The 24,302-nt window shown below is 42.8% G+C and overlaps 2 protein-coding genes across 3 annotated transcripts in view; one reads left to right on the forward strand and one right to left on the reverse strand.

Annotated features, from left to right (window-relative positions):
* The window catches only part of LOC147031806 (uncharacterized), a 40,030-nt gene extending 21,978 nt beyond the window's left edge, over positions 1 to 18,052 (forward strand). Inside the window, exons 6-8 of the mRNA XM_085867754.1 lie at positions 5,317 to 5,422; positions 6,555 to 6,643; positions 14,649 to 18,052. Of these exons, the coding sequence (XP_085723880.1) occupies positions 5,317 to 5,422; positions 6,555 to 6,643; positions 14,649 to 15,460 (1,007 nt within the window). The 3' untranslated portion in view covers positions 15,461 to 18,052. The remainder of the gene's footprint in view (positions 1 to 5,316; positions 5,423 to 6,554; positions 6,644 to 14,648) is intronic.
* Positions 1 to 24,302, reverse strand: part of LOC147031807 (uncharacterized) — a 43,036-nt gene that overhangs the window by 14,711 nt on the left and 4,023 nt on the right. The window contains exons 2-3 of one of the 2 annotated variants that reach the window (XM_085867772.1): positions 18,373 to 18,524; positions 15,681 to 15,990 (exon numbers count right to left, since the gene is read on the reverse strand). In XM_085867772.1, the coding sequence (XP_085723898.1) occupies positions 15,806 to 15,990; positions 18,373 to 18,524 (337 nt within the window). In that variant the 3' untranslated portion in view covers positions 15,681 to 15,805. Of the gene's footprint in view, positions 1 to 15,680; positions 15,991 to 18,372; positions 18,525 to 24,302 lie in introns of those variants that run through there. The other variant, XM_085867773.1, reaches the window with a different exon arrangement.

The raw sequence follows: 24,302 nt of genomic DNA on the forward strand, positions 1-24,302 counted from the left end.
ATCTTCTGCAGAACGGCTGGACAGATCAAGGAGAAACTTCACACACATGTTCCCTCAGCCTTGGAGATACCAGGGTGTTCATGAATAATTAATTGATCCATCACATGGTATGGCAGCCATATTGGATTGAACAACCTTTAAAAAATTCTCTCTTGAACTTGCCTCATCGATTGCCATGAAACTTCACAATTATGATCTAGTAGTGATGGGGAAAATATGTTAAATTCCAACCTGATTGGATGCTTGGTCTGCAAGGAAGAATTAAAAAAAAAAATTTTTTGAATCTGGGTTATTTTTTATTTTAGTTATTTTATGTTATATTATTTTTGAATAAGGCTCACTTGGCTGCACCTGCATCGGTTTGAGGCTCGAGGAGTAGCAGCTGAAACCTGAATCCTATCCAGGTTCCTCCTGATGACTTCATCTTTGCTTTTTGCTTGTTCAGGACACAAATGCAAACACCACAGAAAATACACCACATAAAACTACACAAACACCACACAAAACAAGTCCTAGTGAGGGTTTGCAATCTCTGCTCTTTCTTGTTTTAAACTTAATTACTTTGGTTAAATGCAGTGTGAAAGATTGAAATGGGACATTGGCTTTTAACCATGGTACTATTTTCCCAAGCAAGGTCCATAAAATTCAATTCAATACTAGCGATACCCGTGCACATGCACTGGATAGCAGTACAACATAGCTGGTAGCAGACGACAGACCGTACACGAGGAATGACAAAAATACGCATTGTGCAAAATGCAAGTGGTACTATGGACCGCCAAGACTTCCCAAACATTGTAGGCATGTCCGCTAAAGGCCCGGTCACACCTTGACGTTTTAGCCAACGTATGCCGATTTTTGAATTTTTTTTCTAAAACGCTGGCACACGTTGAATACGTTATGGGTAAGTTTTGATAACATTGAGAGCACGCTGGCATACGTCGTAGTATGTTGCCATACGTCGTTGTACGTTGGCTTTAAACGTTGTACTTTTCGGTTGTCCTCAAAGTTTTTCATGCTTGAAATTTCACGACGTATGCCGGCGTATGACTCGCACGTTCCGCTACGCTGGCCACAAGTTGTAGGCACGGTCTGCGATCGTTGACAGACGTCAACACATGCTACTTGTAAGTTAATCATAAGTTGAGACACGCCAAGGTAGTGTTTAGAGTACCCGAAGCTTATTTCCTACCTATGATTAACGTGTTGTTGGCACGTTACGCGATCGTTGCCACACGTCGACAGACGTTACTTTTAAGTTACTCATAGGCTGAAAGACGTCGGTATAATGGATCATCCTTGCGTCATCGTCCACGGCCACGGCCAGGACACTTATTTGCAGCATTCTTCAAAATTTTCTTCAGCATGACGAGGATGTTCACACTTCGATGTCTAGCTTGGCTATGATTCCAATTGTCCATCGGCAGCGTCTATTTAAAATAGTCGAGTTTGAGCGTTTTAACACGTTCAGAAGAAACGTTTCAAATTTCCAAACCCCAGCGTCAAAAAAACAAAAACAAAGGCGAGTGACAGCAATTTAAATCGTTCATTGTAAACAATGAAACTAGCTGAGTGGTACCGTTTAAAAGTCGTTGAGTGTAAAAAAATCCAATTGTTGAGCGCAAGCGTCTACTTTCAATAGTGGAGATGCAGCCATTTAAATCGTTGAGTGGCAGCCTATGAACCTACCCGTGGACACGCGGACGCAAGGACGATCCATCATAACCCACACCCTCCCCCTCACACCCACCTACTACTGCCAACATGAACAAACTACTACTAATACTAATACTAATAGTAATACTGATACTGTTACTGCTGACATGGACATCGACTCAAAAAGGACTCGAAAACACTGTTGGGTTCCCCTTTTATGAACACCATTTTTATATACCAATTCCCAAAACCGCTGGGAACACGTCTTTATATGGCAGTTGTAACCTAGAAACACGTTCATTTATTTTTTTTGTCGACCGGAAGACGTCATTGGAATACGTCTACATACGTCGATGTGTGTTGGGGTTACGTAAAGAATTGGTTCAAAGCACGTCAAACATAAGTTATAAATAAGTTTCACGTAAAAAAGACATTACCGCGACGTGTTTCGACTTATGAGTAGCTTATAAGTAGCCTTTGTGGACGTGTGTAAGCGTCCACATATCGTGTGTAAAACTTATCCTCATCGCATGCGAACGTGTGTCATACGCCGAGTACGTCGTAAAATTTTGAACATGTTCAAAATTTCTTGACGTACTCTACTTACTACGACTTATGATAGCGTATTTAGCGTTCTACTCGCGCATACCAAACTTACCCATACCGTATTCGACGTGCCCCAACGTTTTAGACACACTTTTTGTTACGTCGGCATACGCTGGCAAGATCGCCAAGGTGTGACCGCGATTTTGACCCTTCCATTTCTACGGCAGTTATGATTTGAATCGTTGTGCGTCAGCCTTTTAATAGGCTACGCCACGACATCGTCGGCGATGCGTGCAACGCGCTATGCCTGAGTTAGACTATCGTTGGGCATCGCTTGTGTAGGCCGACAACAGGTTCAGCATTCGTTGGTATAAGTTATCTATAACACAACGAAACGTTCTGTGTAGTTACCAATGCGTTATACATAAGACCAAGTCGCTATGAATACGTCCGAATCTTAAAAAAAAAACATCAAAAGTTCAACGTAAGCCAGCGTTTTACATAAATTTTAACACGTTGCCATCGCTGGCTAAAACGTCAAGGTGTGACCGGGCCTTAAGTGCCACAGCAATTTCATAGGGATCGTGTGACGGCGAGCCGAGTTTTTAGTGTGCAAGCTTGGTATTATAATAGAGATGGCAAGAGCCTCAATAGGTCGTATGGTGAAAGATACAAATGTTTAAATGTATATCTCAGACTTTAAAATGTATCACATAATTTACTTGTCAAAGGAAAGATTGATATTGAGACTTTTACCACCAATACAATCATTTGTTTCCTTTTCAAAAATAAGAATTCCACGTTAAAAGTTCATTTCCACCGGTCCTCCTTCCATGAGGATTTGTGACATTAGAGGGAACCTTGGATGTTATCTGGTACAACGGGCATTCAGAAAGTTTCAAGCTTGACAGGGAAAACAAAATTGTTTGTTTTGAGTTGTTTGTTTTATAACACAGTCCCCATTGTGTTGATGCACTTGTTCCAACGGTCTTCCAGAAATTCCTCGACCACTATCATCACCTCATCATCAAAGTCCTCAAAATCTGCTGCAAACTTCTTCTTCAACTTGATGAAGAGGTAGAAGCCTTGTGGAGCCAAATCTGATGAGTAGTTGGTCGCTGTGGTCAATGTTACCTCGGCTGTATTGGGTGATGTATTGCCCTGTAGTGGCAGCACTCCTCGACTCACCTTTCCACGGCACTTGTCCTTGATGGCTTCTCACAACCATTGAAGTGTACCCATGACATCAAATGGTGAACCCATGACTCATCGTGAGTCACAATTCTGCTCATAAAGTTGTTTGGATTCGATAGAAACTGCTCAAGGATTCCCCAGAAATGTCAACTTAAGCTCTATTCTGATCAACAGACAACATTACTTGTGTGCATCTTGTTGAAATGTTCCATGACTAATATTTTCATGAGGATAGAGTACACTGACTTTTTCTGTTGGGCATCAACATGTTATGAACTGTCAGCTTTTCCTGGTGTGGTGCCCTTTGGGCATCCTGACCATGGATCATCCTCAGTACTGGTTCTCCCTTTCATAAATTCAGCTGATCAGTTTTATTTTTTATTTTTACAGTGGTGTATGAAGTTGCATAATTTCTCAATGTTGCTGCCATGTCCTCAGATTTCCTTTAGGATCATTTTTTTTTAATGGAGGACCTCAATCACTGCTCAGATTCCAATCTTCTCCATTTTTCAAAACTTGCATTGACTGACTCAGCTTGACACTATTTTATACAAGTCCGAGAAACATAAACAGACAGTTTGCAAATAAACATGACTAATCAGGATAGATTGGCTGAGACCTAAAAAAAAACACAAAAAACTAAGCTGCTCAGACAAGAAACTTCCTGAATGCTGCTATTATTTACACATGGAAGCATTTACTTGAGGGATTGCCTGTTTCAAAAATTCAGAAAATTTAATTTTAAAAGATTAGACGAGGCCATAACAATGTTTGTTAATATGGTGGCAAAGCAAATAATGAATGGCTGATTGTCAGCTATTAATAAAATCAACTGATTGTAGCATGCAAAGAAAAAAATAATTCAATTGTGTTCTGATCTGTTCAGTCTTCTCGCTCTGACACAAGCCTCGACTTTGCATCCTCCTATTAATTTGCAATTGTTCACTGGCTTTGACACAATACAAATATTTATTATGGATCCTAGGCATGAAAAAGCCACATATATCGAACAAACAGCTTCAAATGGAGCACCTCACCGCCATTAGAACTTTTAAATTGCATCAGATGTGGTAATAAATGCGAATTGTTGCTTCCAGCTTGCCGGCTCGGTGACAGGAGATGCCATTTGCAGTTTTTCCGCTTAAATCCCAACCCGTTTCGGTTTAGAATCCCATGCAGGCACGGGAAACTCGCAAGTACAAAAAAAAACAACACAAGGCTCAGTGAGATGTGTGGCCTATTTATTGGCATTTTGTGCAGCAGCAACTTGTTGTCTAGGGATGGGTCATTTTTATCTCGTGCTGTGAGCATGCATAACATGAGTAATCATTTCAGCTCATGTGAGATTTAAAAAAACCAAAAAACGATTATGGCCTATTATAATTTATGTTGTATATTATTTGTTACAGGTTCGCTGTGAAACACCAGTGTTATAAAAGCTTGTGCTGTCAAGCGGTTTTAAGTATTTACGTCTTCGAGCTGTTTAGTCCATCATAACACCTTCAATCGCATGGTTATGTAACTTGCTGAATGAAATCAACAAGATGTTTATTGAGGTCTCTTTACTGCCGTGGGAAGCAAGAAGCTACTTGTCGGGTACTAACCCTTCATCAGAGCAAAAGAGGAGCTCTTTTGCAAAAAGTCAGAGCTCTTTTTGCCCTGACGAAGGGTTAACGCTGGTATAGCAGCTTCTTCTTGCTTCCCATGGCCGTTAGTCATTGTTAATGGTGGATAGTCAAGTTGTTCAACGTGAATCAATCAATGCGAGTGCAAGTGTGCAGAAACTTTTCTCTTGGCTTTTCGAATAACTCGAGCCATATGTCAATTGCAGCCGACCATCTGAGAGCTTATTTGGCTATACTTTGATTAGGAATAATTTCATTTCTTCCCCTATTTACCTTTGATATCAATTTGCCATAGGGGAAAAAAGCCACATGTGCGAGACCTGTGGAAAATGTTTTGGACGACAAGATCATCTGAGTATCCACCATCGCAGCGTACATCTTGGTGAGAAGGTCTGGCAAAGGTACAGCCCACAGCAAATTGCCACCATTATGAATGTGAACAACGATGCTTTATTTTTAAGAAACTTAAGTTTGGTGGAAAGCTCAGTTAGTAGCATATTGGATTCGCTATATATGCTAGATATCCCTTATTGTCGGGTTTTTCGTCTGTCTGTCTGTGTGTATGTGTGTCTGCAACGTGAGGCTCCACAGCACGAACCAGCAAACCGATTTCGATGAAACTTTGCCAACATGTGGAATATATACTGGGAATGTGCGCATTTGAATTTCGTTGCCGAGCAACCACCCGTTGCTGTGCAGCGGCCGAAATACCACGTACAGTATTTTCAATACTTGTCCTTCAGTTTTGAATATAGAGAAACGAGACTTCGGAATTAAACACTTCGAGATATTTAGAAAATTTTACTCGAGCCGATTTTTGATTGAGGTTTTATTTTTCAAATGGTAGTCCTTCAAAAATCGGGTGTCTATTCACCGTCATTTTTTATGAGGGGCTTCGGAAAGTGGGCGGAGCTTAGGGAAAGTGGGAGTGGCATAGGAAAGTGGGAGTGGCTTATGTAAAGTGGGCGTGGCTTTTGAAAAATATTGTGTGGCTCAGGAGGTGTAGTCAAACAAGAGCATTGAGAGAAGTTTATTGGGTTTTCCGTGTGTGTGTGTGAAACGCGAGGCTCCACAGCACAAACCAGCAAACAGATTATTTTTCAAATGGTAGTCCTTCAAAAATAGGGTGTCTATTTAACGTCATTTTTTATGAGGAGTGCCAGTTGGCAAAATACGCAATAGGAAAAATCTTGCCAGGCAGAGGAACAATTGTATGTGAACCAATACGTCTTGGCAATGAATCTTCGTTGGTGGATCGGTCAGAATTAAAAGCATAGTATCCAGCGCTTCGATCCTCGCGAATCCCTCGTCGCCTACCTGCTTGTTTTACTTATTTATTCATATATTTTTAGTTGCTAATGAATCAGAAAATAACATTGCTCCCATAGGTATTCTGGAGTAGTCTAAACAATGGAAAGTTTGCTGTGAACTTGCAAACAGTGGAAAGAAAGATCAAGGGACCACAATCATGACTGCAGCTGTTATAGAAGGCTTATTTGAAAATGGCTTGCACAATTGAGGTCTATCTTGCAGGTACCAACCGACAATGCACGAATGCTCTGTGTGTAAGAAGTTATTCAAGGGAAAGTCCAGCTTGGATGTTCATTTGCGTACACACTCAGGTATGCGTGTATTGAATACAATCAACATGGATTTTGTATCGTTGATTTTTATGTTATTATTTTAACTAATCAATAACTCATCCTTTCAGATGGGTTAATTCTGCCACTTTTTGGATATATGACCTGTAATAACGCCCCTTCTACCAGGGGGCACTACGCAACATACATTTACATAGAAAATTGGAGTCTTTCCCCCACCCTGAACCCCTGGGACTATTATTATTATTAGGGTACCCAGTCTAATGGACTGGGTTATTCGATTGTTTTTCTTCTATTTATTTATTATTTTTCTTTTGCCGCCGGCGATTTGCGGGTTCTTTCACTTTAGAAATCATTTTCTCAGGAACAGAAAGTCCAATCAACACGAAATTTTCACCTTCGTATGTATCTTTTTTGATTTCATACTTATTTGATAATTGTGACGTCATAGGTCACGTGATACGGGCGCCATCTTGTAAAAACCAATAAACTTTGGACCTCTGTATTTCTGAAATGGTGCAATGGAAAAATATTTCGCTTCATACATTGTAATGAACCCCCAATGGGAAAGACAGGTGATTTTTCGTGACGTCATCGGTGAAGCAGTATCCCGGTGAAAATTCGTCAAGTAGAACGCTGCACATGAAAAATCTGAAATTTCTTGAGCATCATCGACACAACAATTCACCGTAGAAAAAAAAATATTTTTGACGTCATAGGTGACAGTTCGGCAGCCATCTTGTTTTTTTTTTAAAAAATTAAAAACATCTTCTCCAGAAGGGCTGAAGAGATTGATGCAAAACTTTACACACACATTCCCCATGACATCCTTTTACAAGTTTGTTAATTTCTTATTGATAGGTCACGTGGTTTGGCGGCCATATTGAATTTACCCTTAAACCTTCAAACATCTCCAGAACAGCTGGACAGATTGAGGCGAAACTTTACACGCACATTCCCCATGACATCCTTTTACAAGTTTGTTTATGAATAATTGATAGGTTACATGGTTTGGCAGCCATGTTGGATTCAAGAATAATATTAAATAATGTTTTCTCTGGAACCACAACCTATCGAAGCGAAACTTGGCAACTGTAATTTCCACCCGTGCCTGCATATACGGTAAAAATTATGCCATCACGTCACATGGTTTGGTGGCCATCTTGGATAGAAAATGCACATTATCCGATTAACACAAAACTTCACACACTTGTTGCAATACACGATTGGAAGCAGAATATAAATTTATGATGTCATAGGTCACATGGTTCGTCAGCCATCTTGGATTGAAAATTAATAAATTTTAAAAATCTTCTTCTCCAGAACGGCTGGACAGATTGAGGCAAAAATTCAAACACACTTTCCCCAAGACATCCTTTCACAAGTTTGTTAATTTCTAATTGATAGGTCACATGGTTTGGTGGCCATATTGAATTTACCCTAAAACCTTCAAACATCTCCAGAACAGCTGGTCAGATCAAGGGGAAACTTCAGAAGCGTATTGCCCACGAGTACCGAATATAAGTTTGTTAATTTCTAATTGATAGATCACATGGTTTGGCAGCCATGTTGGATTTAAGAAAAATATTAAATAGTGTTTTCTCTGGAACTGCTTAATCTTTCGAAGCGAAAATTTGCAACTATCATCGACCATCATGTCTGCACAGATGGTAAAAATTATGACATCACAAGTCACATGGTTTGGCAGCCATCTTGGATAGAATAACGTACCTTATCCGATTAACACAAAACAGTACAGGATTGAGGCAGAATCTAAATTTATGATGTCATCGGTTACATGGTTTGTCAGCCATCTTGGATTGAAAATTAATAAATAAAAAAAAATATTCTCCAGAACGGCTGGACGGATTTAGGCAAAAATTCACACACACTTTCCTCAAGAAATCCTTTCACAAGTTTGTTAATTTCTAATTGATAGGTCACATGGTTTGGCGGCCATATTGAATTTACCCTAAAACCTTCAAACGTCTTCTCCAGAATGGCTGGTCAGATCAAGGGGAAACTTCACATTCGTATTGCACACGGGTAGTGAATATAAGTTTGTTAATGAATAATTGATAGGGCACATGGTTTGGCAGCCATGTTGGATTCAAGAAATATATTAAATAATGTTTTCTCTGGAACCACTTATCCTATCAAAGTGAAACTTGGTAACTATTATACACAACCATTTCTGCATATATGCTAAAAATTATGATGTCACAAGTCACATGGTTTGGCCTCCATCTTGGATAGAATAACGCACCTTGTCTAATCAACACAAAACTTAAAAAGCATGTTCCACTACCCCATTAGAGGGAGAATTTAAATTTATGTTGTAATAGGTCACGTGATACGGCAGCCATATTGGATTGAAAATTACTAACTTTAAAAGTCTTCTTCTCTGAAACGGCTGAACAGATCGAGGCAAAACTCCAAATGTATGACTGCCTCTCCATGCCGAACAAAAAATTCTCTCCCTCTTTTGATGTACGACACATCGTTTGGCAGCCATATTGGATTGAAGGAAAAATACTAATTAATGTTTACTCTGAAACTGCTGCATCAATAAATGTGAAACTTCAGAGTTATGATGGAACCTTCATGTGGAATGAAGGTTTTAAATTTCAACTCGATCGGCCCCATGGTTTGGCAGCCATGTTGGGTTGAAGGGGAAATATTAAGTAATATTTACTCAGGAACTGCTGGGTAAATATATGTGAAACTTCAAAATTATTATTCAGCCGACATGTGAAACATAGGTTTAAAATTTCAACCCGATCAGTGACACTGTTTGGCAGCCAGAATTATTTAATTATTTGAATCTGAGAACTTTGAGAATTTTTTATTTACAGAAGGCTCATTTGGCTGCACCTGCATGAGTTTGAAGGTCCAGAAATAGCAATTCAATTGATACCGACAATGTCCCCAGGGAAAAGGGCGAACTGCATTCGGAATAAATAGATTGAACACTTTGTGCAACCCGGTTCTTAACTCGTCAGTCCCGCGCTGTCGAAGGAGGGCTGTATTTATATCAACATTAAAGAATGTTTTCTCTGCAACCACTTATCCTATCGAAGCAAAACTTTGCAACTATCATCTTCAGAAAGTCTCGTGTTGTATCAAAGGCAGACGTCTGGGTACCCGGTCATCACTGCCAGTAGTTATAAAGTGGCAGTTCCAGTTATTATTGATGTTTGGTACCACAGAATTTCAATATGGACACAAGCAAACACGACCTAATAGTTACCGAAGCTTTTCGTGCTGCACTCTTCAGGGTAAAAATTGCAGCAAGTGAAAGAGGAAGTGAAGGCACGTGCTTTATATGCAAGTCTCAATAAGTCAGGTCAGGTCAGGTTAGATCTGTGACCTGCTACAGGTACCATGTAAACCTGTTCTATGGTCGGGTTGTCGGCGACGAAACCGTCTCCCCCACCAGGTTTTTTGGTGAGGAGGGTGTTTGGATATGGACACCCAGCAGGATTAAAAACAAAACCTGTCAAAGGGCGGAGGAGCTCCTTGTGAGCCAACGGCCATCCATACCTAGTGCCCAACTGTGTCTGCGGACGTCCTCCTACAGTTGGGTTACTTTTTTATTAGGAGGTTGATGGCAGGATTTGCACTCCGGCCACCGTAAAACCCTTAATTCCGCAAAACACAAAAACGCAAAAAAAATCTGAAAACCCACTCTGTGGGAGTACCTCCTGTGCAGCTTCCCTTCGCAGGGCAGCTCACCGGATGACTGGATTGGAGCAAAGCCTTCGGGACCCCCAATCTTTGATAGGAGGGAAGCCACAGGGTAAAATTCCTGGGTCACATTGTGGGAGTGTGTCGGAGTGGTGCTGAGGTGTCGTCCACTAGACAGCGGTCTCCTTGGGTTAACCTGAGGCGGTCCCTTCGGGTGGGTGCCTGGAATGTCCTATCCCTAAGAGAGGATGATCACCTGTCTCTGTTATCATCTGAGCTCAAGCGCTTGGGCATAGGTATTGCAGCACTCTCTGAGGTTCAGAGACCGAATTGGGCGAGATAATGGTGGGTGGTTACACCTACTATTGGTCTGGTCGCTTTGATGGTTACCATACTTAAGGAGTTGCTGTAGCTGTGTCCAATAAGCTGACCCCAATGATAATTGAGGTAACACCGGTCAACGAGCGTATGATGAGACTAAGGATTCGTCACTCCTTCGGTGTTATTTCCCTGGTCTCTGTTTATGCTCCGACTGAGGCGAGTGATCTCACCGTGAAGAATGCATTCAACGCCACGCTCGAGTTTGTGGTTGATCAGTGCCCCAGACGAGATACACTTCTAGTCTTGGGGAATTTCAATGCATCGACTGGAACTGATAGGGATGGTTATGAGACATGTGTTGGTCCCCATGGGTCAGGAACTATGAACCAGAATAGCATTAAGTTCCTTGACTTTGCAAGAAGTCATGGACTTTGGGTGGCTGGTTCATGGTTTCAGCGCCCACAAGCTCATCGCTGGACTTGGAATTCCAACGCCGGTGGTGTGGCAAAGGAGATTGACCATGTTCTCGTTGACGGTCGCTGGAGGATGATCCAGAACTGCAGGGTCTACTGGAGTGCTCAGTTCCTCAATACTGACCACCGGCTTGTTGTAGCAACTCTAAAGCTGCACCTAAATCCGGGAGAATGGTACCATCCCAGCGAAGGCTGGGGGTTGGAAGCTCAAGGATGAGAGAGTAGCTGAGGAGTTTGCGAACAGGCTGAGTGGACATTTTGGGGGTCTGGGTGCTTTGGGGGGTCCTGAAGAGTTGTGGAATGCCTTCAAGACTACTGTCCTTGATGTTGCCGGTGGATGTCTTGGAACTCACCACAGGGCAAAGAAGAATTTTGTCTCTCAAGGGACACTGGATACCATTGACCAGAGTCGCAGGGCCAGGCTGAATGGCAGAGCTGAGCTGTCCAGGGAGCTGAGGCGTAAAACTGTACGTGCACTAAGGGTGGACAAGGAGGCCTATGTGCGAGGAATCTGTGAGGGGGTAGAGCATCACCTGTGGACAGATGATTCTCGTCCCGCTTACAGGGGAATCGCGCATTGCGTTCATCCAAGCCCATCCCTCGGAACACTGCAGTTAGAGCAGAGAGTGGTAGGCTCTTGACAGAGTCTGAAGTGAAGGCTCCGCTGGGCCGGTTACTTTGAGAGGTTGTACCAGGCTGATCCACCAGCTGTCGAGTTGGACGTCAAGGGTGTTACAATCCCTGTTGCTGACCGTCCAATCAACTCTGGTCCACCTTCGTTTGTGGAAACACGGGCTGCGGTGAACCGGTTGAAACGGGGTAAAGCTCCAGGGATCTGTGGCATCCATGCTGAACTTCTCAAGGCTGGTGGAAATGCTGCACTCGTGTCTTTGCATGCAGTTTTGTGCTCTGCCTGGAACACAGGCATCATCCCAACTGATTGGAAGAGGGGCCTTGTTGTCCCTCTCTGGAAAGGGAAGGGTGATCGCCAAGACTGCAACCAACTTCCGAGGGGTGACGCTACTCGGTGTCGGTCAAGGTCTTTTCTCGGATAATTCTTGATAGGGTTCGCCACCATCTGCTTGAGCACCAGCGTCCAGAGCAGTCAGGCTTTACACCAAAGAGGTCAACAATTGACCATATGCTTGCTCTTCGGGTCCTCACCGAACGCAGACGAGAGTTTCTGCAGGGGCTGTTTGCAGCCGATGTTGACCTCTGTAAAGCGTTCGATTCAGTGAATCGGAATGCCCTCTGGAGGATTCTTGGTCTTCGTGGGGTGCCACCAAAACTGATCGATCTGATGTCTGAACTCTACTCTGGTACTGAGAGTGCTGTGAAATGTGGTGGTACCATCTCTGACTTATTTCCAGTTGTTACTGGAGTTTGTCAGGGGTGTGTACTGGCCCCCACACTTTTCAGCACTTGTATGGACTGGATTTTAGGGAGGATGTCTGAGAGATCAAGCTGCGGTGCATCGTTTGGGAATGTCAAGATTTCGGGCCTTGATTTCGCAGATGATGCAGTCGTCTTTGCGGAGATTTAAGATCTCCTTTTGGGGGCCCTAGAGGTTCCAGATGAGGAGTCGGAGCCACTGGGTTTACGGGTTTCTTGGGTCAAAACTAAGATCCAGGCTTTCGGTGACATCTTGGATGCTGCTGTCCTGTCTGTGTCTGTTTGTGGTGAGGATGTTGAGGTCGTGGAGAGATTCACTTACCTTGGCAGTGATATTCATGTCTCTGCTGGCTGTGAGTCAGAGGTCAATAGACGTCTGGGTCGGGCCTGGGGAGTCATGGATTCACTGGATCATGGGGTGTGGCGCTGCCGGTACCTGTGCGGGAGGACGAAAGTCCGAGTCTTCAGGTCCTTGGTGCTTCCAGTCTTGCTCTATGGATGCGAGACTTGGACTCTGACCAAGGATCTGAGACGGAGACTTAATTCCTTTGGCACCAGGTCTCTTCGGAGAATCCTTGGCTATCGCTGGTCGGATTTTGTGTCCAACAAGCGGTTGCTGAGAGAGACTCGGATGAGATTTGTTACCTGCATAGTCCGTGAGCGTCAGTTGTGGCTGTATGGACATGTGGCTCGTTTTCCTGACGCTGATCCTGCTCACCAGATTCTCTCAGCGAGGGAGTCTCGTGAGTGGAGGAGGCCAATGGGCCGACCACGTGCCTTGTGGTTGCAGCAGGTTGACCGGCATCTCCAAGGAGATGGGGATGGGCCTGGCATCTGCCTGGGGGATGGCCAGACGGAGGCCCCTGGAGTACCAGTGGAAAGTGGACGCAGCGACGCGTTGTTCTGGCACATGCTCCCATACCTGACCTGACCTCAATGAGGTAGACACTGATTCGTTCAACCGTAATGACGTCACGGTTAATCCGAACACCGATTGGGTGGCTCATCCTCTTCCCACCTTCCTCGCTCCCGTCTTCCCACCTTCCTCGCTCCCCTCTTCCCACCTTCCTCGCTCCCCTCTTCCCACCTTCCTCGCTCCCCTCTTCCCACCTTCCTCGCTCCCCTCTTCCCACCTTCCTCGCTCCCCTCTTCCCACCTTCCTCGCTCCCCTCTCCTCCCCCCCTCCCGATTACTCCCTTCACATCACCCAAAATGAAGGTATGCCTTGGAAGAACTTGTTGCATGCTTGGAACAAGATCGCCCGTAGGGCAGGTACTCTGCTCGTGTTACCAATTTTAACTCTCCCCAGGGATTTACCAAAGCCAAGCTGGAATTGGTTCTCGAGCGTTAAGCATAAATTATGCAAGTGTTTATGGAAACTCACGATTCAGCAGGAAGTGACGACTGAGCATGTGCACTGCCAGATTTTAAAGAGAAAAGAAGAGAATTTGAAGAGTAATTGTCAAAGCTTTGCTATTTTAATTCCTCGTGGCTGAGTCACGTCGACTACAGGGATTGGCTGCTGAAGGAGTACTTTTTACAAAGCCAGATACAGGTTCTGTAAGAAAACATTCCATGGGAGAAAGCACACTTAGGAGTCACGCAAGAGGTGCCAAGCACCAAAGCATTGTCACATGTGATTCCAAATGACCGGTCCAACTACCGTATTACGGAATATTTTTGGCTCCAGGACAGGCATTTATGCTCGAGTTGTATTTTATTTACATTTATTGTCCGTCTTCCCGAATCTAATCCAAACGTTCATCTCCATTGATTTGTTCTTTCAGAAATAAAGTGGCTTGGATGATTTTATTTTATGTGCAAGTGACGTTGGATTTAAATGTCCTGGAAACCAATTTTTTTTTTGTTCTGAAAAACTGGAAATTTGGTTTTCCATGGCTGTGCGAACCATGTTGAAGAGCAAGATGAGAATGTGAGACATTGCTTATTGGTGTTAGTTTTACTTTTTCTGTAAAAGATTATTGCTTTTTCTTCAGATTAATGCAGCAGATGGATAAACCTTTGAAAATCGTTCACCTCTCCTAAAGTCAAAACCTTAAACAGAAACCTATCGGTTTCACGTGTGGAATGGATTAAATTTGTACCTTGTCTCATGTTTGTTCATCTTTTCTACCATTCCCTCTACCTTCCAGGTGAGCGACCTTTCCCTTGCCATATTTGTGGCCAGCGTTTTAGTGTTCGGAAGTCTTTGTCCAAACATCAACTGGTACACTCTGATGCTCGACCACATGCATGCACAATTTGTTCATCGACCTTCAAACGCAAAGATAAGTTGAAATACCACATGGAGCATGTACATAGGGATGGAGGTGGCCATGTGGGACTTCAAGGAGCAGAGGGATGCCAAAGTAATGAAAGACAGGAGAAAGGTGAAGAAGAGCATGAGGTTACTTTTTCGCTAAACGCGGATTCACTAAATGTTGGCAACGGAAGCGAGGATCAAACGCGGAATGCCCAACTGGAGCCGGCCATTCAGATTGTGACCGTCTTCCCCTTGGAACCGCTTGTGGAAACTTGTGAAGATCAGGCTACCCCACCAGACGCCATTGCCCAATCAGCGATATTTGTCCTTCAAGATTCAAGTGGTGATCAAGAGACGCCTCAAGAGGTCAGACCGGATCGAACCACCGTAGCGTTTAATTTCCCCCAATCAGCTTCTCTCCCTTTTGATTCTCTCTCCACTCTTCCGTCTACCACTCGTACGGCTCTTGGTGTCCCTGCAATCTCAAACGAGGTCGGTGAATGCGAACAAATGCTACAGGTCTCAGCATCGCAAGATCTCTCTGTACAGGGCTCTGTAGACAAGGTCTTAACCTATATTTCCACATCTAAAGCACCTCAAGATTTGTTATCTGGTCCAACACTGTTTTGTCTTGCACCTACCTTCAACCAGACAACAACTGGAACCACCACTGATACAAATCATTCCTGGCTCGGTTCTTGATAATGACTCCATCTCAATTCTATAGAGGCTACGATCACACTCATTGACTCTGTGCTTCCACTTTTTAACCTTGATATAAACCGTTTCTTGACCTTAAGCACCCAAAAGGCCGTAACTGTTGATTTTGTTAGTAAATGTAGCGTTTTCTTTTTATGGGCCAGATTCTGGCTGGAATATTATCTCATAATTAAAAACTAGAATGCAGGTGGTTGAAACCATGTTGCTACAGATTCACCTTTAATAATTCAAACATCACATTCACATTACTTTGAGCTTTTATCCAAGGAAATTTCGAACAGTTAACTGAAGAACTAACAAGTATAATGTGTTTAACATTTACTGAATCTAGATGAAGCTGTAGTTCTCGGCAGTATTCTTTGCCTTGATTTGTACAGTCGTGCTGGTTTTCAATGCAGTTGCCTTTTGATGGTATTTGTTGCCATAACTTTGAGATTTGGTTCTTGTGAACTTTGAAGAGGTGGGTTGATTCCTCTTTCTTCCTTTCACTTGTGCGTCGGTCTTTTTCACTTCTGCAACCAGGAACCACGCCATCTTATGCTCTTAACCGTTTACTAGCCGAGTGCTGTTTTTAGTTTGAAACTTGTAGACCTCTTGGAGATCTATAAATGGGATCCAGTTGTCAACACTATTACCAAAGAATATTACATGATGTTCAGACTAGATTGAGCATATTCTGATGCAACATTTTCGTCACATTCTGTTAAACATTATTGAAAGGTAGCGAGTAATTATGTTGTCATACAATGGAGTGGGCTTTTTATGTTTTGGCAGCCGATGCGTGGCTCGGTTGTATAATTTACTTGATGAATCAGATTCTGGATTTAATATTGGCATATGATGCTCATCGACAATGTTTGGTAATTTTTCTCTTACAGCTAGCTGCACATTTCTTATCAACTTTTTTTTTCTGCTTAATTCGCTTGTGGGAGGTGTGGTGAGCCAATGAAGGACGAACCAAGGTCAGGCATCCTCTTTTGTGACGTCAGTGGGTGCTTTGGCATTAACGAAACACTAGTAATGACCACTTTTAATCAGCCAACGCGAGTTTATATAGACTGTGATGACAAGATGCAAGAGTTAGCAAGACAAGAATTTTTCATATGTTAATTTGTAGTCTTGCTTACTTTCGCTGAACCTGGTGCTCATAGCAATTTCTTTTTCTACTTCTATTTTTGTTTATAAAATCTAGGCTCATGAAAGAGTGAGGTGACAAATGGTAGAAGGTAAAGATGATGAGATGTTAGCACAATGCCAATTTTTAAACCCTGGAGGAAAGTGGGATTGAACAGATTGAAACGGGAAGAAGAGAAGAACAAAGGAGTGGAGATTGAGCCGTAAGCCTCAAATTTGGGAGTTTTACAAGGAGGCGGTTACTGGAAGAACACACGTAATCTAGAATGGTGAAAGAGCACAGGGAGTAAGAACTTGAAACTGTGAAGCGAAAGTACAAGCCTAATCAGGAAAGCAGTACATCCACTGAGCTATGGCCAAAGGCCTTATTGTATGCTGTGACAGAGATTTTCAAACGAAATAATTGGCTGCATGGAGGATGTGCACTCTGTCGCTGACTTTGGAAGTCAGCTTTGATAAATGGTCTAGTCAGAAGAGGTCACAGCTGTTGGTGAGGTCGAGAAGTTCAAGAGACCTTCTGCTCTCGTCCTCTGACCCTCTTCAGAAACTGGAGGATGCACACATTCTTCCATTAACCTCATCTTGATGAAACTTCCAAAATTCAGGCTGACTACCCACCTCAACTTGTTTGTTCCTCACTTCTCCTGTCCATGTAACCACCTTCCAGAGACTGTTATTTCTTATTCTTCTCCTGGGCTTCAATCAGGCAATTTACAATTGTCTCGTGTCATCCCCCATCCAGACCCATGATCTTTATTACCCCCCTTAAAAACTTACTTTCTGGTTTGTGTTTTCTCTTTCTCTTCCTTTTCAGTTCGTTCATTCCCATGCTGATTGTGTCCACTTGTTTCCCCCTCACTGTCGGTTCAACTTTGCTCTTCCATGAGCCTCACTCTTGCAGAATTTTTTTTTTAGAAAGTTGGGGTGGGTGGTTATTTTGTTGCACATTCGTAGAAAGGTTTATATGGAGGAGTCATTTTTATGAGGATGGGCCATCACGCAGACAAACATTAGAGGGTTTGTGGAGAGACTTGCACAAGATATCACTTGGGGTTCAGAGGACTTGGGGCAGAAAAAGGGCAAAGGTAGATTGAGGTCTTGACAAACCCAGCGGGTCTCTCCTGTCAAAGCAGGAAATGTAACTCGGGAGAGGCGAGAGTCCGGGTAATCGGCTGAGAGGAACATTTATTGACCGGTTAAATTACCCACTAACATCTCAGCAGAAGGCATCTGGAAACTCTCATCTCCCCCCCCCCCTTCCTCAATAAAGTAAGTTTTGGTACCAACATCTGTTGAAAATAAATATGCAGCTACAAATGACGAAATTGTAGTCACTGACAAACAAAGATGATAGCTTCATTGATTGGCAGTGTATAGTGTAAACTTTAAAAACATATGAAGAGTGGTTAAAAGTTCTGTGAATAAACTGCTACAACACTGCAGTGCGTCCAGTTATTACATCTCTTTTAGAAGGCACATTAGGCTCATCCCAACAGCATCACTTGTGAACATTTATGGTGTTCAAGTCCATCTATGCAGCTCATTCATATTTCATAACACAGCTACAGCTAGCTCATTCAGAACCCAAAGGGAGGGAGTAATTTGCTGTGAATTACTGTAATAATTTAAATTACCTATCATTGGGATATAAAACATAAACTGGTCAGTCCAGTGGAGGCATGTGCTCCACCAAGTACTGTTCTAGTTTTTTTTCTGTCACTTTTATAATATATTTTAACTCCCTCCTCATCAACACGTACCTCTTTTCTGTTGGCAGCACATATGAACATCAGCCAAAGCCTTAATCTTGCACGATCTGCTGCAGAAGTACACCTGTTCGCATTGAGTGCACTTCTTAAGCTTTACGCCTGCTGCACGACCACACATGAAGCAGAAGCGGAACTCTTGTGCACTGTTGGGCAGAGTGGCAACAATTATGCTGGGCAGATATGTGAACTTCTGATCTCATTTCTGGGTCGATACTAGAAAGCTTTATACAAAAAGAAAGCTTGCATACCATTTTTAACATTGACTTGATTTTAAATGAGATCTTGCATCATAATGGGCTACCATTTTAAACTAGAATGGCACTCAGTGGAGTGCATCACTCTGCCAGGCTGAACAGTTTACAGTTTGTATCCCATTGATAGGCCAGATCTGGACCCGAACCAAAATTGAATCAGCTTCTTCTACCTTAACCAACTCATTCACCTAGTTTGGTCATAACTTGTCCACAATTTTTTTAAATATCTTGCTATATATCATTTTTGGTCCCATTTCCCAACGGTGAAGAATCACTTAAAAAAAAATTTATCGTATCTGGATTTGGATCTTCACCAAAATCAAATGAATTCTTCTTTGTCACGCACCTGACCTGTCCACCTAGTTTCATCCAAAACCTCAAACCGTTCTCATGGTGGGGTTGTTTTCACTCATGGTGTCGAGGTGAAAGGTGAATCACTGAGGCCTTAAAACCACTTGCTTTGGGCATATGGGGCTCATTAGCCTTGTTCGGCAGCTCATCCAGCAGAAGGAAACTGAACCCAAAACCGCTACTGCCTTGCGGTTGAGGTCTTGAAATCAAAGGCAATGGGTTTAACTGGGTGAAGGCAGCAATCCTTAAAGTAGGTGATCATTGCATTCGTTAACCCATTGGCCACTCTTGGGCAAGATGTACTACCCCATTTTGGTCTCCCGATCAGGGTTACATGAAGCCATGGGAGTAGGTGGTGGATGGCTATGATGCTGTGCAGAGCATTCTCTTTTGGAGAACAATGGCTACGATCACCCGTCTTGTATAGATATTGCCCGAAAGCAGGCAATGGCAAACTACTTCAGTGTACCCCAAGAAAACGATCATTATCAGAAATCCAAGAGATAAAGCTGTTGTGCTGGATGATTAGCCCCTCCAAGTTTGAAAGCACCCAAATATCCACCAGGGAAGAGTAAAGTGTTTTGATAAGTAGAACTGGCCGTGATGATGGGACTGGATCAAACCCGCAAGGAAATCCAGTTGCTGAGGTCAATGAATCGGGGAAAGTTGGATGTAATAAAGTGAGAGATAGAGAGGACAAGAACTGAAATTTCGGGGAGAAGTAAAGTTATACAGACTGGTTTGGGGCAGTTTCAATCTGATGATACCAAAGTTTTCTTTTCTGGTCACAAAACCTGTAAAATAAATGGATTGGCAGTGATTTGCAATGAGAAAACAGCAGGGTTCGGACTGGGATATAACCCAGTCAATAATAAGCTAATATCGGTGAGGTTGAAAGGACATCCTATGTAACAGCACCATCATTCAGATATATGCTTCAACTTCTGCAACAGATGAAGAAAATGTGGAGGAGTTTTATGGATAGTTGCCGGAAGCGGGAGAACGGGTGCCCAAAGGAGATGTTTTAATTATTATGGGAGACCGGAATGCAAAAATTGGAGAAACAGGAGCACCGGGGTTTAGCTTTACCAGATCATACTACTACCAGGCTGAACAGTTTACGTTTTGTATCGCACCGATATGCCGGATCTGCCTTGACCTTGAACAAAATCTCATCGGCTTGTTCTCGTCACCGACCCAACTCATCCACCAAGTTTTGTCATAATCCGTCCACAACTTTTTGAAATATCATGCTATATATAATTTTTGGCCCCCATCTCTCAATGGCGAAGAATCACATAATTGAAAAAAAACTCTCGGATCTGGATCTTCATCATAATCGAATCCATTCGTCCTTGTCATGCACCCAACCTGTCCACCAAATTTCACCAAAATTTCGTCCAAATCTATCCACAACTTTTTGAGATATCTTGCTCACAGATAACCAAACAGGTGAAAACATAATCTCCGTCGTCCACCTTTGATTGCAGAGGTAAAAAAATAACGCTTTGCAGAGCTGTACTTGGTTAACAGAATGCCAGATGGACTATAACAAGAGGTTAAAGACATTGTAAAAGAAGAGGCCAAAAAACAACATCCCAAAAGCAAGCAGAAAGAAGAAAGCCAAATAGCTGTCAGAAAAGGCAATAAATATTGCAGACTGAGGAGGAGAGATAAAAACCAAAGGTACATCAAAAGAGTTCATCAAGTGACTATTTGCAATGTTAGGATTGACAAAGACCTGGAAAGATAAAGATGTGACAATACAAACCAGGAGGAGTCTGGTGAATGCTCTGGTATTTCCATTTGCAATGCATGGAAGTGAGTCATGGACAGTGAAGAATAAAGAAAGGAAGAAGATTGACAGTTTTGGAATGTGGTGTAAGAGACGAATGTTAAAAATTCCATGGACTGTAAGAACAACAAACAAATCAGTGATTGAATAACAGACCACCATGTATATGAGAAGTGCTGATTCTAAAACAAAAACTGTCATTCTTTGAACACATCATGTGTGCACAAAACGAAGCTCTGAGAAGTCAACATGCTGACTGTCTATGGTTAAGGGAAGAAGAGGAAGTGGCAGACCTTATTTGTCCTGGATGTATGGGATAAAGGCTGAAACCAAGCTGTCTCTGTCAGAGCTTAGGGAAGCAGTGCAGTATATGGATGTTTGGAGAAATCTGATCATGAATGTCACCAGAAGTCAGCAGATATGACTTGACGAAAATGGATACCTATAACGATCTTGTACTTGTATCTACATCACCTTTACCTATGCATTCACAACCAATTCCAAATTGACATTGACATCACATTTTGTATATTGCCAGGTCTATGTCAAATTGGTACATGACACAGTGACATCACTCGTGGGATCTTCACCTCCGCTACCGAAGGTGAAGGAGGTTGTGTTCACTCCTATTTGTTACTTGCAAAATTGAAGATTCACCTTGATGCTAGACTTGACGATGGAGGAGGTAGACCAGGGGCTCAGAATTTTTATTTACGTTAAAAGCACAAAAACGTTTGACCTCATGGCTTGATGGGACCATCCCCCGACATCACAAAAATGCATTGCTGCCGGGTCTGGTGCGTGGCTTCCCCACCCCCCACGCCTCCTAAATCACTTCATTAGTGACGCCATTCCCGAAAAACCTATTTTTGTCAATATATCTCCAAAAATATGCATGAGATGACAAATTGGTTCTCTCCTGGGGTCTCTGCCGACTTTCTCAAAGATAAGTTTCCGGTCATTGTATCTCGCATTTTGATTGTTTATTTTGTTTCCTCCATGTTTACTGTGTTCCTAGTTCGGTTTTGTTTCAAAACTTTTGCAAATTTGGTGAGTTTTTGTCAGCTTGTCATATCAGGTTTCCCTGAGGCCTACCCGTCTTCCCGTCTATGTCCACGATTGCGTTTATTTGCATTTTCTCCTTATTACCATCAGTTTTTATTTTCTACACTTTTCCCTCCATCCTCCTTATATCTCTCCCAAATATACCCTCCGTTTAATGTCTTAAAATATAAAAACTACAACAACAAAAAAACCTTTTCCCTCCTCACCTTATACCTCACATAACCACATGACTTCCTGCACTGACTCTTCTTCCTCCTTCTGCCAATCCACCATCTTCCTTCGACTTTTGCTGACCTACATTAACCATACTCCTTGTTAGACATCTCTGACAAGACGTATCTCTCCCTGGTTACTCCCTCCTCCAGTAATGACAAACCTGAGCCTCGCATGATGGAGGAGTTAGTCTACATCAAAAACTCTTTTCCTCACTCTCCATGCACTGCCCTCACTCCCCCACACTCCCAGGAATACCGATGGCTACGGCTTCCCCTCCACTCCCACCTCATGTTTATATGTGTGTTTTACCATCCACCAAACAGTGATGACTCCATTTAGACCTCACTATCTGAAATCATGGAGCAACTTCAATCCCTTCATCCAAACTCTCTCTTCCTCATATGTGGTGACTTCAATTGTCATCATGCCAGTTGGCTAGGTGTGGGTACCTCCCTCACCTACCTTGACTCTTCAGCAAAAGAATTCTGCGACTCATTGGAACTGACACAATCTGTCAACTTCCCGACCCGGATCTCAACCAACAGCACTCCATCTCTTCTGGATCTGATTTTGACCGATTTCCCTGAAAATATCTGCTGTTCTACCTCCGATCCAATCGGTTCATCTGACCACGTGCTTGTCAAAGTAGACATCTCTCTGGCTGTTATCAGAGAACCACCTTAGCGCTGTTTAGTCTGGCATTTCATTCAAGCCAACTGGCAAGGACTCCAAGCAGCCATAAAACTTTTAGACAGGTCTCCCATCTCTTCTTCCTCCAACATCAACTCATCCTGGGAATTCTTTCAAAGAAATTTGCTCATATATATATATATATATATATATATATATATATATATATATATATATATATATATATATATATATATATATATATATATATATATATATATATATATATATATATATATATATATATCCCATATAGTCTTCAGTTGTCATACCCTTCCTCCCACCCATGGTAAATTGAAGCTTGTGGTGAGGCTGTTGTCTTGAAACAACTTGCCTTTGCATCATGGAAAGGAAATCCAACTGAAAGCAATCTCAGTTCCTTCCACAAAGCTCGGAACAAGTGTGTATCTACCCTGAGGAGAGCCAGGAAACAACATGTTTGTAACCTCAAGTCTGAACTCTCAAACCTCTCTCCCTCCTCCAAATCCTGGTGGCATCTAATCAAGTCTGTTTCTGGTGTATGTTCCCTCTCAATCCCTCCCTTACCTCAAATGGCCGCACAGCTGACATTGCACGTGATAAGACTGAATGCCTAAACTCGGTGTTTGCATCGAAGTCTTGTGTCCCAACCCCATCAATTTTTGTACCCACCATACCCAGTCACACCAAACTAGCTGTTCCTGGACTCTGTGTCCTTTTCTCCTGACAAGGTGGAGATTTTGCTGTCAAACCTCGACTCGGATTCTGCAACTAGTCCAGATGACGTCGGCCTACTTGTCCTAAAAACCTGCTCCTCTGCTCTCTCACCCTCTCTCTCTCTGTTCTATTCACCCTCTCATTTGCTCAAGGTCATCTGCCATCTGCTTGGAAATTGGCAAACATTACTGCTCTGCATAAAAAGGTGCAAAAACAGATCCTTGCAAATACAGACCAATCAGCCTTCTCCCAATCATCAGCAAGGTTATGGAATCCATCATCGTTCCAACATTAAATGCTTCCTCTTCTCCAATGGCCTGATTTCCGATCATAAATTTGGTTTCAGACCAGGTCACTCTACCCTGGACTTGCTGCTCCTGCTTTCCCAACAATGGATGGAGGTCTTCAATGTCAGACATGAGATCAGAGCCATCTTCCTAGATAGATTGCGTGCTTTCGATACAGTCTGGCACCACACCTGCTCACCAAACACTCTTCCGATAGTATCCAAGGCACTCTCCACTCATGGTTTGCAGACTTCATCTCCTATCACAGCCAACATGTAGCCCTTTATGGAGATCTCTCATCACCTCTTCCTGTCCATCCTGGAGTTCAAGGCAGCGTTCTGGGTCTTGTGCTTTTTCTGGTTTTCATCAATGATCTCTCCGACTCGCCGGAAAATCCTCTTTATCTCTTTGCTGATGACTCCACCCTCTGCCATACCATTAGTCATCCATAATATCTCGGCATGCAGCAGCCTCTTCACTTTCTGCAGATCTGGATAAAATCACAAGATGGTCCAACACTTGGAACATGTCTTTGAATGCTGACAAATCTCACTATGCCTCTCTGAA

Source organism: Eptatretus burgeri, chromosome 2, assembly GCF_056783735.1.
Source record: "Eptatretus burgeri isolate ZD-2024b chromosome 2, Ebu_testis_v1, whole genome shotgun sequence".
NCBI classification, from domain to species: domain Eukaryota; kingdom Metazoa; phylum Chordata; class Myxini; order Myxiniformes; family Myxinidae; genus Eptatretus; species Eptatretus burgeri.